This window comes from Colletotrichum acutatum (genome assembly GCF_030867785.1).
Source record: "Colletotrichum acutatum strain CBS 112980 chromosome Unknown BDZ83scaffold_56, whole genome shotgun sequence".
Lineage (NCBI taxonomy): Eukaryota > Fungi > Ascomycota > Sordariomycetes > Glomerellales > Glomerellaceae > Colletotrichum > Colletotrichum acutatum.
The window spans coordinates 5,820-18,586 of record NW_026849050.1 but is presented as its reverse complement, the minus strand read 5'-3'; the positions used below and the strand labels follow the sequence as shown (position 1 = coordinate 18,586).

The 12,767-nt window shown below is 54.1% G+C and overlaps 4 protein-coding genes across 4 annotated transcripts; 2 read left to right on the top strand and 2 right to left on the bottom strand.

Moving 5' to 3' along the window:
• Positions 1-613: 613 nt before the first annotated feature.
• On the top strand, positions 614-2,506 carry BDZ83DRAFT_579481 (uncharacterized protein; the record flags this gene model as incomplete). The annotated part of the gene is made up of 2 exons (XM_060505243.1): positions 614-1,909; positions 1,946-2,506. The coding sequence occupies 2 exons, from the start codon at positions 614-616 to the stop codon at positions 2,504-2,506; spliced, it is 1,857 nt and encodes a 618-aa protein (XP_060364106.1).
• A 1,288-nt stretch (positions 2,507-3,794) lies between these two features.
• Positions 3,795-5,871, top strand: BDZ83DRAFT_624000 (uncharacterized protein). The gene is made up of 2 exons (XM_060508420.1): positions 3,795-4,463; positions 4,524-5,871. Exons 1-2 carry the CDS (start codon positions 4,151-4,153, stop codon positions 5,708-5,710), a joined length of 1,500 nt encoding a protein of 499 aa, XP_060364105.1. The 5' UTR covers positions 3,795-4,150; the 3' UTR covers positions 5,711-5,871.
• A 1,301-nt stretch (positions 5,872-7,172) lies between these two features.
• Positions 7,173-9,564, bottom strand: BDZ83DRAFT_752884 (acetolactate synthase catalytic subunit; the record flags this gene model as incomplete). The annotated part of the gene is made up of 5 exons (XM_060514267.1): positions 7,173-7,231; positions 7,286-8,977; positions 9,044-9,111; positions 9,196-9,288; positions 9,401-9,564. The coding sequence occupies 5 exons, from the start codon at positions 9,562-9,564 to the stop codon at positions 7,173-7,175; spliced, it is 2,076 nt and encodes a 691-aa protein (XP_060364104.1).
• Positions 9,565-11,539: 1,975 nt separating this feature from the next.
• On the bottom strand, positions 11,540-12,403 carry BDZ83DRAFT_720153 (uncharacterized protein; the record flags this gene model as incomplete). The annotated part of the gene is made up of 1 exon (XM_060512250.1): positions 11,540-12,403. One exon carries the CDS (start codon positions 12,401-12,403, stop codon positions 11,540-11,542), a length of 864 nt encoding a protein of 287 aa, XP_060364103.1.
• Positions 12,404-12,767: the final 364 nt, after the last annotated feature.

Below are 12,767 nucleotides of genomic sequence, written 5' to 3'. Positions count from 1 at the left end.
CGCGCTAATGCGAAAGAAGGCGCAAGAGAACCACCACTTACACACGCGCATTCCCACATATCCTTACACATACGCACTGATGGAAGTCGACTAGAACGTTCAGCGAATGAACTTGACGCCACTCGTCAGACAGCGCCATTCACCCCTTAGTCGAGCCTCCTCCCATTAGTTTCGCGTTGGCGTTCTCTCAGAGGCTCGCAACCTGACCTGGCCATGCTTGACTTGGTCTCCTCCTCGTGGCCTTCTTTGATGGGGTGATGGGTTGTCTTGACTTGGCAAGACAGAGGGCTGGTATACAAATGTCCAGTCGCTGCTCTTTCGTGCCTAGCCTTGGCGGCTTTCTTTTTTTCCCTTTGCCATTCGGATCTTGTCATACGTTCCGGCCCGCTAATACGTACTTCGCATCGCGATCGAGTCGACGTCCACTACATAACAACCGCACCCCATCTCGCACTTCGCCCAGTCCTCCCTCAAATTAATGTCGTTCCGTTTACTCGTTCATTTTGTAGCCGAGGACAACTACACCAACTACACCTTTGAACACACCATCCCACGCTTCATGCAACGATAGATACCATCATCAGTCTCACAGCGACTGAACCGTGAGCGCATCATGTATCCCACTAGGAGCCCATCAAACATGTTACCAGAAGACGTCCGGACTCTGTGCGACCTCGCCGGTCGGTACGGCTCCGGAAGCTTGGAAACCACTCTCCGTACCATCAGCGGCAGCAACTATACATCCCTCCGGCCTCCGCCCCAGCACCACCACCGAAACCCTCACCACATGGACGCCCCGGCAAGGAACTCGGCCCTCTCCACCTCAACCTTTGGCAGCAACAACAGCGCGCCATCCCTCACAAACAGTGCCGGCCCCTGGAGCAGCTCCGATGCGTCCTTGTGCGGCTCAGAAGCTGCCTCGCTATCGGGAAGCTACTTCAGCCAGCAGCCCGGCGGCGCTGCCGCAGCTGGCCCTTGGGCCGACGCCGTGGACGCTCCGTTCCTGATGTCGCCCTCCGTGACACCCTCCCTCTCCGGCTCCGAGTGGCATGATCACCACATCAGTGAGCACCTCTCCTCAACACCATCACGCGAGAAGAAGGCCGCTGCCAGCATGAGGTCCCCGTCCTCCGGTACTGTCGGCGGCCGCAAGCCCATCGAGTGTCCCATGTGCGCCATCCACGACGTCTACGTCGGCTTCGGCAGGAAGAGCGACTTCAAGAAGCACCTCCAAAACTTCCACAACACCGACTGCATCTGGGTCTGCCCGCAGGACAACTGCCGCATGATCTTTGACTTTGAAAAGGCATACATTGCCCACGTCAAGCTCGACCACCACCAAGGCGAGGCGGCATACCCTCCCGCCGCGGCTGTGGCGGCAGCGGAACAGGTCAAGGTCGGCCTCTGCGCGCAGGTCGTCTTCGCCTGCGGCTTCATCGGCTGCAAAGAGGTCTACGAGGCTGCCGACGACGGCGAGGCGCCCAAGACGGCCGACGCCTACTTTGATCACCTCGCCAGCCACTTTGACAAACGTAGCAGCACCATCAACAACACTAGCGGCGGCTGCAATAACACTCTCGTCTCATCAGAATGGACATACTACCACCAGATGCAGAACCTGCTCCGCCAGCGCTCCCTCAAAGACGAGTGGAAGCACACCCTCTGGGACAAAGCCGCACGCAACCAACTCCGCTGGCAACCCCGCTCCTCCGGCGACCTCAAGAAGCTCCTCGAGTGCCGCCACCTCGCCGACGTGCCGCGCATCCTCCACGCCGCCTGGACGCTCGGCCAGACGTGCTTCTCCTCCCCTGAGCACCCGGCCCCCGAGTTCCCAGGCGAAGCAACCCGGCCCGTCCGGTCCCGCTGCCCGCTCGCAGGCGAAGGGAGGAACCATGGCGAGCTCCGCGACGTTGTCTGCGAAAGCGGTCAGCAGCAGCATGAAGAGCAACCGCCGTCGGCGATGACCATGTTCGCCCTCCGCCGCAGCCTCTTCCCCGTCAAGCTCGCCACCGTCTCGCACCCGCCGCCGCGCTCGATTCCCGAGGAGCCGGATTCCCTGGCGTACCCGCACCCGGGCACTCCCCTCGTCATCCCCGAGCGCGACGCCTGGTCTACGGATGTCGTGCTAGGCCCGCCCGAGGACGAGCAGATCTTTGATCCCATGTTCATGCCGGGTAACAGGGCGACGGCGAACATGCTGCCCCAGAACCCCATCTACCCCTGGATCGATGCTACTACGCCTCATCAGCAGCAACAACAACGACGGTCTTTCGGCGACTTTGCGCGCCACCTCACACCCTCGCCGCAACCTACCGAAGACCAGGATAGCAGCTTCGGCCCGTTGCTTCAGATCCCCCAATCCACCTCTGCCACCACCGCCGCGGCAAAACGTCCCCGCTCGTGGGGCATGAGGAGCCTCGAGAACCTGCGCCTCAAGCGTCGTGGCCGTTCGTCGCCCGTCACGTCACCCGTCGAGGAGAAGACGGCCTTGCCTGGGTGGATCTGAGACATAACGCGCTTGTCTCTGCACCAATTTCCCCTCTTCTATTTTCTTTGTTCATATGAACCATTTTAGACTTGTATTACTTAACGCTTTACATGACATGAATGCATGGGTGGTGGCGCAGCTTCACAGACATGTTTCCTTTGGATTTCTTTGTTAGTTTCGGGGTCGGGATCGAAAAACTATAGACTACAAGATACCCCCAATGAGCTTACTTTGCTATACTGGGTTGGACAACATGTCGGGGTCACCGAGGACGCTAGAGAGGCGAGGGAAGTGGCTACCCACTTACATTGCTTTGTTGACATCCGACGGCGGCGCTGACAGAACGATGATTATGATGACGCCTGGGCGTTCTTTGATGGAAATACCATATAGACAATTTGACTGGAGTTATCTTTCTTGCTCCTACTTCCCCCTACTCATATTTGTGCACTTTGACGTTTCGGTGTAAAGTAGCAGCTAGATGCATTTGCCATTCCTGATAATGCCCAATCATGACTATGCCGGACCCTTACATCGTTTGTATCAATGATGAAATGGGAGATACAAGGAGCACGAAATAATCCCCAATCTCCTACTATCAACCGGCCCGTGATCGTCTCCAACTTGGTCCGATCCACAGGAGTAGGCCTATGAGGAATCGAAGGAGGCAGCTCCTACTTCGAAGGGACTGTCTGCGCCAGGAGATACCCTTGGAGGCGGTTATGGTTTTTGGCAAGCTGTCTCACACCAAAGCTCAGGTCCGTCAGATAAGGTCTCGTGAGAAGAGAACTTGTACGCAAGCACATCATCATTATCATTGTCGCCCATATTGCTTCACTACAGTTCAAAGCTTGATTCCCTCGATTCGCTTGAAGAGAGGAAAGAAAGGTAATAGGGAGTAAAGTGACAATGATCGTCATCATCGGAAGCACCGGCAAGTTACACAGCATCTTCTCTGCGCGTACCTTCCCAACATGACAGGCCTGTGAGAGCGACTATGCGACTGTCACCCGCCTAAAGGACGTTCGCCCGATATTATGTCCATAAATATTCAAGCTCACTCTTTCCTCTATAGACTGTGACTGTTAATCGGTCACCGATGACCGGCAATGGCTTTTTTATCAGGGCCTACCTAAGTGTCTCAGTGGTGGGATGCGTTGGAGAAGGTATCGTAGTGGTGAGCTTCTGAAAATGCGAACTGCCCGATTGGTTGAGCGTGCTGACTGGTGTGATGCAGGCTGGGATGTACGACTGCCTTGAAATATAAAGGCTGTCTCCCGGCAGGTCTGTCGCCGATAGCCTTGTAAATCTTTCCTTTCCTGTCATCTTGACAATCCGTTTCTCGGAAATTCCAAATTTCTCATTGCTCCATGATGGGCGCGGCCGAGCTTGTTGGAGACCTGTTGTACCTTGCTTCATTCTCACTGTCAGTGTTAGGAAGCCTGCTGCAACCAAAGGCTCTCTTCGACCGAATCTTCAGGGCTGCAAAGACAGCAGAATTATATTCCAGTGATCCTTGGATCCATTTAGATCAACCAGGTCGTTACATTGGGATATGGGACGATCCTGGTTCACCATCCACCCCGACCGATACCGAGAAACCCCTTCACCTTTCGAAGCGACGTTGACGATGATGTCAACAACGTCCAGATAGAGTCATTCATGGGCGGCGTCCCACTACAAAGACATGGGGTGACTCGAGTGTTCCTTCAGGAATTGCCTAGCGATGACGTTCGTGGAAATGACTCCACATCTGGAGATGATTTTCCGTGCAGGTTTCCTTCCCTTGCAAACAATACTGCGGGTTTCTTGTCCTTGATTACCAATCAGCCTAATGTTAGTCCATTCCGGTGGTTCAGACTCGAGTCTTTCGACTTCATAGAAAGGACGGAGGAGGTCATGGGTCGTGATCGACTTGGTTGGGTCAATGTTGTACGGTATCTGCGCTTTCAGAACACTGGCAATAAATTACAAGGTAGGCTCTTCTTTGTTTATGAGATTGACTTAGTTGAGCATGACACTGACGACTGATCAGAGTTCATTATGTGTAGAACACGTATCAATAGAGACTGGACGGTCCTGGATCGTTCTCTATTGGAAGAAGAATTCGGTCTCCATCAGGCAACAGCTTCTTTTGCTTCCCAGCTATGCGAAATGAATGCCATGTATCGCCACCTTAAAACTCCACCGAAATGGGAAAAGGCTTTTAGTTTACAGTTCTGCCACGCAAATCTACTGTCATACACTCGATTCCTTCTGAGATTCGAAGAGGGCTTCAAGAAGCATAAAGGGGTATACACCACTCGCACGGAGCTCCAACAAGGCAATGTTGAGAAAATCACTGGAGACTATCAGTTGATTCAGCAATTTTCAGAAATCGGAGATCGAATGGTAATAGTTATTGAATCACTAGTTGAGATCCTCCAGAACGCCATGCAAAGTCCTACCGAATCGTCAACGCCAACGCCAACGCCAAGGTCCAACATTACGTTACCCACAACATCAGAGAACCCTGAAATAGCAGCTATAGACTTTGAACTACGTCTCCATATCAAACAGATGAGTGGTAGCTTATCGAGACTTACCGCTACAATGGAGCATGACCTTAGACTGCTAGAATTAAGGGGAGAAGTCAAACAAATGGATGATGTCCAACAGCCAAGTATCCTTGCCACAATTTTCTTGCCTCTCTCCATATCGGCAGGGATCCTTAGCATGCAGACGCGATTCAAGGACCTAGGTTCGCTTTTGTACGACCTTTTTGGTGTCATGATTCTACTTGGCGCGCTCGCACTTTGTTCCATCTTGGTCTTGAACTTCGTAAAGTTTGGAACTAGGCACTTGGCCCAGATCGATATGATCGCATACTGGAACATGAACTCGGTTGAGGATATGGCTAAGCAAAAGCACCAGCTAGCTATGTACGTGTTGTTCCGGAAATTTGTACCAATCCTGTGGTGGCTGGGGCTGGGACTCTTAAGCATTCTTGTTGTTGTTTCGTTTCTTGTTGGCATGTTTGAAGACATTGACCTCGGTGCTAGAATGCTTGGATATGGAATCGCTATCCTCTCTCTTCCCGTTGTCATAGCCGTGGTTCTTGCTTTTCTTGTCTCTGCAGTTGCAGGAGTACTAAAGCGACGGGAAGAGGCAGAGAAAATGGGGCCAATGCAAAACATAATGAGATTCGAAAGGCTTTGGCATGGTAAGAGAGGAGATGCGTAGCGAGCAAGCGTTGCCACAAACCACCAAGACTCGGAGGACGAGGTGGACAGCGAGTAGATAGATACGATGTAGTCAACAATCTGCGAGGCTTGTACTACATCGTCATTGTTTCCATAAGTAACACCTGTTCCTCATCAATTAACGAGTTTTAGATAACTGCCTTGATCATCAAAGGCGTGGCAGATACGACTTCCTTGGTCTTGGTCTGCCCACTTTTGGCGGTGGTAGTTATTTCGTAAGGCAAAAGAATGTTATTGCGTTGCACATTTTCTGAGAATCTTGACAACCCTCAAGTGATAAACTCGGTCTCGCTGCTTCCGGCCAGTCACATCGTCTGTTCGCCGCCTCACAGAGTCGATACAACGGAGAATGAAGCCTACCCCTCAGAGGAAGACTCACGGTTGACTAGACTAGTCACCAACGAAATATTTATTGTTGATTAGCCCCATTCATTGACAAGTCGCCATCAAAGTCGTCACGCCGGGAACAGGGTATCTGTGATTTTCTGGACCAGGTCGATCTGGAGCTCAGCTACCATTCTTGTCATATCGATAGCACCAGTAGAAAACATGATCAAACCTCTCAGCTGCCATCATCCTACGGAGCTCGTGGCAGCTGAATGCTTTCGAGAAGGCAGGATTGGTTTCACGCCCGGCCGGCAGACCAAGACAGAACCTTCGCAAAAGCAAGCTCGTCTAAAGTATACTAGATCAATGATTCCTCCATCGCAAAAAAGGTCTTGGTACGAACAAGAAATCCGGCGTTGCAGAATTCCGAAATCCATCAGCGCGAACGCGAGAGCAACTCCTACAATCACCGACTCAGTCTGCTGCCCCGGCATATGTATGGATGCCGTCTTGACGAACGACTTTTTGAGGAGGGAAGCGTTCTGCGACTTGTGACTCTCCCTGTGGTCATATAGCGAGTGGGCCACCGCTGCCCTAAAGCAAATGATGCATGTGTTGTTTGCTCATCCGTACTTGGAAGCTTCATGTTATTATGGTCACGTTATTAAGTTTATACATCATGCATGGAGAAAAGTAATGGATGACTGAAGTGAGGTGCAAAAAAAACTTTTCAACATTCAACTCGTGAAGTTTTATATATGTACATTCTCTTGACAAGGCCGAGGTAAACTAACCCAACTCCGTGACGGTCGATTTTTGGTGTGAATGCCCGAAATGAAGCCCCCAGACTACGGAAAATGCTGCGATAAAGCACTTTTTAAATTTTTGTTTTGTTTTTGAACTCGTTTTGTTCCGGACGAAACCTGCGATACAGTCGCCCGTAGTAGGAAAAATCCCTGATCCCAATGGAACGACTTTTCTGCTCGAGGTGGAGATCTCGTTATGGCCAAAGAGAACCCGACAAAGCCTGGTGGTATAAATGAGAGAGCAATATGCATGGACGCCTCCAATGTGGAAAGATTAGATAACAAGAAAGAGCTGCGAGGGCTGGCTGTTTAGCCGTGGAGACCACGCGTTCTCTCGCGCATCAGCTCGCGGCGCTTCTTATCCTTTTCTGTCAAGGGATTAGAGTTATGCTTACACAGATCAAGAGTTTGGAACTACTAACCTCCGTCCCATGTCAGGAACTCGTGGAGAGCTGATCCAGAGGGCACCATGGGCAGGACAGGCACCTTCTTGTCGGTGACGACCTCAAGGAAGGCGGGACCGTCGGAGTTAATGAGCCACTTAAGAGCATCGACAACCTCATCAGGCTTGCTCACTCTACGGTGCTGAACACCCATGGCATCGGCCAGCTTCATGAAGTCGGGGTTCTGCTGGTGGGTGTGGGCGTAACGGTCCTCGTAGAAGAGGTTCTGCCATTGCGTAACCATACCCTGCTCCTCGTTGTTCAGAACAATGACCTTGACGCCAATGTTGAACTGCGCAGCGGTGGAAAGCTCGGTGAGGGTCATGTTGAAGGAGGCGTCGCCGTCAATGTCGATAACGAGAGCGTCGGGCTTGGCGACCTTGGCACCAATGGCGGCGGGAAGACCGTATCCCATGGTACCCAGGCCACCAGAGGTGACCATGGTTCTGGGGTGTCTCCAGCGGAAGTGCTGAGCGGTCCACATCTGGTGCTGACCGACACCAGTGGCGATGATGGTCGTCTCCTTGCGGTCGGCGGTCAGGTTGCTGAGCTCCTCAATGAGAGTCTGGGGCTTAATGAGACCAGAGCGCTCGGCCTTCTCGTAGTCGGACATGGGCCACTTTGCCTTCCACTCCCTGATCTTGTCGAACCATTCCCTGCGGTCCTCCATCGTCTTGGGCTTCAGGTAGGGGATCAGAGTGCGAAGGTTGGTGGCGACGTCACCCTCGACAGCCTCGGTGGCCTGGACAACCTTGTTGATGTTCTTGGGCATGATCTCGAAGTGGACGATACCACCGCGGCCCTCGGCAGCGGCAGCCTTGGCGCCAGGCGCAAACTTGGCGACGTTGAGGGTGACACGGTCGTCGAAACGGGCACCGAGGGCGATGATGAGATCGGCCTGCTGGATGGCCATGTTGGCATAGGCGGAACCGTGCATACCGAGCATGTGAAGGGACTTCTCGTCAAGCTCGTCGAAGGAGCCGAGGCCGTGAAGGGTGGTGGTGACGGGGATGGAGAACTTGTCGGCAAGCTCCTTGAGGATCTCGGGGCCACCCTCAGACTGGGCAATACCCTGACCGGCGTAGATGATGGGCTTCTTGGCGATGTTGACGAGGTCAGCAACGCGCTTGATGGACTGCTCAAGCTGCTTCTGGAGCAGGGCCATGGCGGCTCTTGAGGCGGCGCTTGGGAGAGACGGCAGGGAGGTTTCGGTGGGGATAGCTCTCCTCAGGACACCGGCGGTGACGTCCTTGGGAAGATCGACCAAGACGGGACCGGGGCGGCCGCTGGTGGCGATCTCGAAAGCTTCGTTAATACGGCGGGGGAGTTCGGCAATGTTCTTGACCATGACGTTCCACTTTGTGCAGGCACGGGAAATACCGGTGACATCGGCCTCCTGGAAAGCATCACTGCCAATGGCGGAGGTAACGACCTGACCGCAGAAGACGACCATGGGGGTACCGTCCGAGAGGGCATCCTGCATGGGGGTAATGACGTTGGTCGCGCCGGGGCCGGAGGTGACGAGAACGACACCGCACTTGCCCGAGGCGCGGGCGTAGCCCTCAGCCATATGGCCGGCGCCCTGCTCGTGCTTGGGAAGAATGAAGTCGAAGTGTTTTGAGTTGTAGATGGCGTCGAAAACCGGGAGAATGGCACCTCCGGGGTATCCAACTGTGAGTCACGGTCAGTCCTATGTCTTTGTGATGCCATCCTAATATACGTAGTTGAGTCACGTACAAATGTGCTTCACGCCCTGTCTCAACATCATCTCGTGGAAGATTTCTCCTCCAGTCTTGCCGATGAACCTGTGTTACACCGTAAGCTTTCCCGCGCGCTTCCAACAAGCCGACAATGGCGGTGGGTATAATTGGCGACGAGGGACTACGTACGACTCGTCCATCTCCGGGCCGGCAGAGCGCTGGAGAGGTTGGACATGGCTCTTGTCGGCGTTGAAGGCGGGTGCGGGCGTGTCTCGGACCTCACTGCAATTGGCAAACCAGAGTCGTTAGCTGAATGTTTCGTGAGTCACCAGCTTTGTCTTGTCGAGTAGCTGTGCAGTTCCCCCAGTCAATGGGAGTATGGGAAAGAGCTTACGGAGCGGGCGAGGTGGCAGAGGTAGCCTGGGTTCTCACGCCGGAAGGAACCTTCTTGGTGGCCTGGATGGCGGCGACGGCGGAGGAGGTGGTGAGGGTACGGGGAGCGCTCGCTCTTGAGACGGCCTTGAGGGCGCGAGCGGCGTGGCGAGTTCGGAGCATCATGATGTGCGGTGGAGTGGAGAGGAACCGGGGAGGGAGAGAGGAAGCAAAGTGGAAAGAAGAAGAGAAAGAAGAGAAGGAGTAACTCGGTGTGATGCTTCGTCAATGTCTCTGAGAAGAGAGCAGAGAGTAACAGACAGCGAGAGGGGAGCGGCTCGTCGAATTGGACGATCGCAAGGGGAATGGAGGTTGCAGAGATCGTGGAGTCAATTGGAGGAGGGAAGAAGGAGAGAAGGAGGAGGGAAGGGAAAGAAAGCCCAGTCACAAGGTTTTGGCAAATTAGAGCAGATGTCAAATTCGAGGTTGGCAATTGGGGGCCGGGCACAGACACAACTGGTAGTGTAAGGATAATAGACAGGTAGAAGACAGGCACGCCGCACACCGGGGTTTAACTCTGTGTAGAGTCACCGCTGTCTCTGTCTCTGTCTCTTTACTTTCGGGTAGTCTCTCTGTCCCTCTCACACACAGTCTGGCAGCACCAAAAACGCAGAGAAGCAGTGGTGGAGAGGCGCGGCTGCTGTTTCGGAGCCAGGGAAAAAACCAAAAAAAAATTATCGGCTGTCGAGGTGTGGGGTAGCCGGCCGGTGACTGGCTGGAAGGGCGCAGGACGGGTCACGCCGGGGGCGAGAACGAACAAGCGTTGCCCATCGGGGGAGGGGCACGGGCCTCAGGTCCAATCTGGGGTGGCGATATCGGCCTGACCTTCCCTCCCATTGACTGCTCCTTCCCGCGCTGCTGCAGTTGCTGCATCTTTACCGCCTTCCTCCGATGTTTGCTTCCTGCTTCCGTACCTTACTGGTAAGTTCCTAAGGTACCGGCAGCTACGTATAAAGCACGGAAAGAACGACAGCAACAACGGAAACTGCAGTCGACTGAATGGCCAGCCACCTCTGCTGACTCAACCGCATTATGACTCATTCCTGATTGGACCTTCACCTCGTTCCCCACACTGATTCTCTCCTCCTCCATTCCGGTCTCCCTCCCCGACCTTGAATGCCCGAATGGCCAGACCGAGGAAAGTGGGCGGAGCAAACACCCGACGTCTGCGACTGCTTCCACACTTTCCCTGCCCCAGAAATGGTTCACCAACTCGCAGTCGTGAATCGCAAGGAGTCACACATGGCACACTCCCACAAAATCCTCCGCAAAACCTGAGAAGCCACTCCCGAGGTCCCCTATCTTTTCCTATCGATCCGGACCAACAAACCACCTTAGTCTCTACTTACCTTGCTCACCACCTTTTCTCTGCTCTTGCCATCAAAATTCTTAGATTGTCATCCTGGCATCCTATTCCTTAGTGTTGCACCAACATGTATCCTGCACTTCATCTCATGTTTGGTCAACACATCCGCAACCCTAACATGCCAAGGTCTGCTGCACGTCGCATGCGGTCCAGTCACGGATCCGGGGTTTGCGGGCTTGCAGCTGTCAGAAAACGGCTCCAACCCCAGAGAATCGCGAGACATGGGAGCTACCGCCACTAAAAACCGCATCACACGATGCCCGCCCGTTTTGCCAGATCCGTCCAGCACGAATTGATCTCCCCCAGTCAGCAATTCGCAAAAACGTGGTGGCCATGAACCGCCGTGGTCTTTCTTGACAGCAGTTCGGAGTAGAATAGCGGCCGGCCGATTGAGTTCGGATCCCGGCCCCCCTCATCCGGTCTCTGCCGGTCGCATACTAGAGCAACTAATTCACTTTTATGCAGGGTCAGCTTGACAGCACAGTCAGCCTTTGACGAGGCATCTCAAATGAATTGATAGTGACTTGAATTTTGGTTGACTCGCTGGCTCATGCCTCATCCCATGAACCTTGATGCGCCCTTTAAACACCGAAATAAGAATCCCGACGCAACTAGGTATCTTGAACCATGACTGCTCTTTACGCCTCCGTCTCCGATCAACGCTCGCCTAGGTATTGGTCGAGGCTTGATCATTCATCCCCCCCTCGCAATCCACAACCCATCCGCATCTCCGCCTTACATCCGGTTTTGGTCACCAAATGGACCGTGCGCTTCATACGCAGCAGCCGGTTGCCCATACGACATGAGAGGCTGGTTGTCCGAATCGTGAACTTGCACAGCTGGCTGTCGCTTGGCCGCCATCTTCGCATCCATAACGGCCTGCGCTCTCGCCGCGTTGCGTTTCTTCTGCTTCCTCTCCTTGCAGCATAGGAAAGTGATCCACGCAATGGAACCCGTGATGGCCACGGCGAAAAAGAGCGCCACAGCGATGCCGCCAGGGTAGACAGTGTTGTCCAGCACCTTGCACGAAGGGTTGCCCGAGTTATCGTTCTTGCAAAGCAGACCCGCCGCGCATGTTCCGTACACCACCTGTGTCGGGAAGCAGCCTTCCTTGAGAGTCTTGCCCTTCTGCACGCCAGTCGAGACAACGGGGCATTGCGTGGTCGCCTTGGTTGTCGTCGTTGAGCACGTGAGCTTGGAATAGGTTGCCGTGCCGGTGGCTGTACCCGTGGCCGTCTCAGCGGTTGCCGCAGTCGCCTCTGTAGTCTGACGCGCGAAGACAGTGACATGGCGTTTGCGCAGTTCCGCAGGGGCGCTGCCGCTGTTGTCACACCTGTCCAGAGTCCACTGCGACTCAATCACGGCTTCGGCAAAGTCGCAACCAGCATTGATGTAGCATCTCTCCAGATCAGTCTGTGTAAAGTCGTCTGTGAGCATCTCTATGCAGTGAGCCACGGATCCAGGTTCGCCGCAGGCCGCCAATCTAGCCAGCTCGAGATTCCGTGACCGAAGGCAATGCAGTCTCGCCGGCGATAGGGCCGAGGCTGCGGCCGCAAAGAGAAGCGCAACGAGCGCCGGAGCGGACTGGGATGAACGCATATTGCCCGGGCTTTTGTGGGGTGTTGCAAATGATTGCCGGGACGGGGGTCTGTTGAAGGTGGGATTGGCAGATTCGGAGTGGGTGCTCAAGTGCCGGCCCCAGAGTATCAGGAGACGACGTGGTGCTGTATGGCGAACTGTTGTTGGGGTTTGGCAGCTTCCTGATTAGGAAGATTGGGTCGGTAACCGGCAGCCTCGGTTCTCAGTGCCGTGAATAGAACAAGCTACCCCAAGGTATTGAAGGCAATTCCTGGTATGGTATGGTATGGAGTAGTGAGGTTGGAAGTCGGATAGTCGAGAACAGGCGATCGGTATCTACCTGGGATGCCACTGTGATGGTGAAGAGCGATTTTGTATGGTCAAG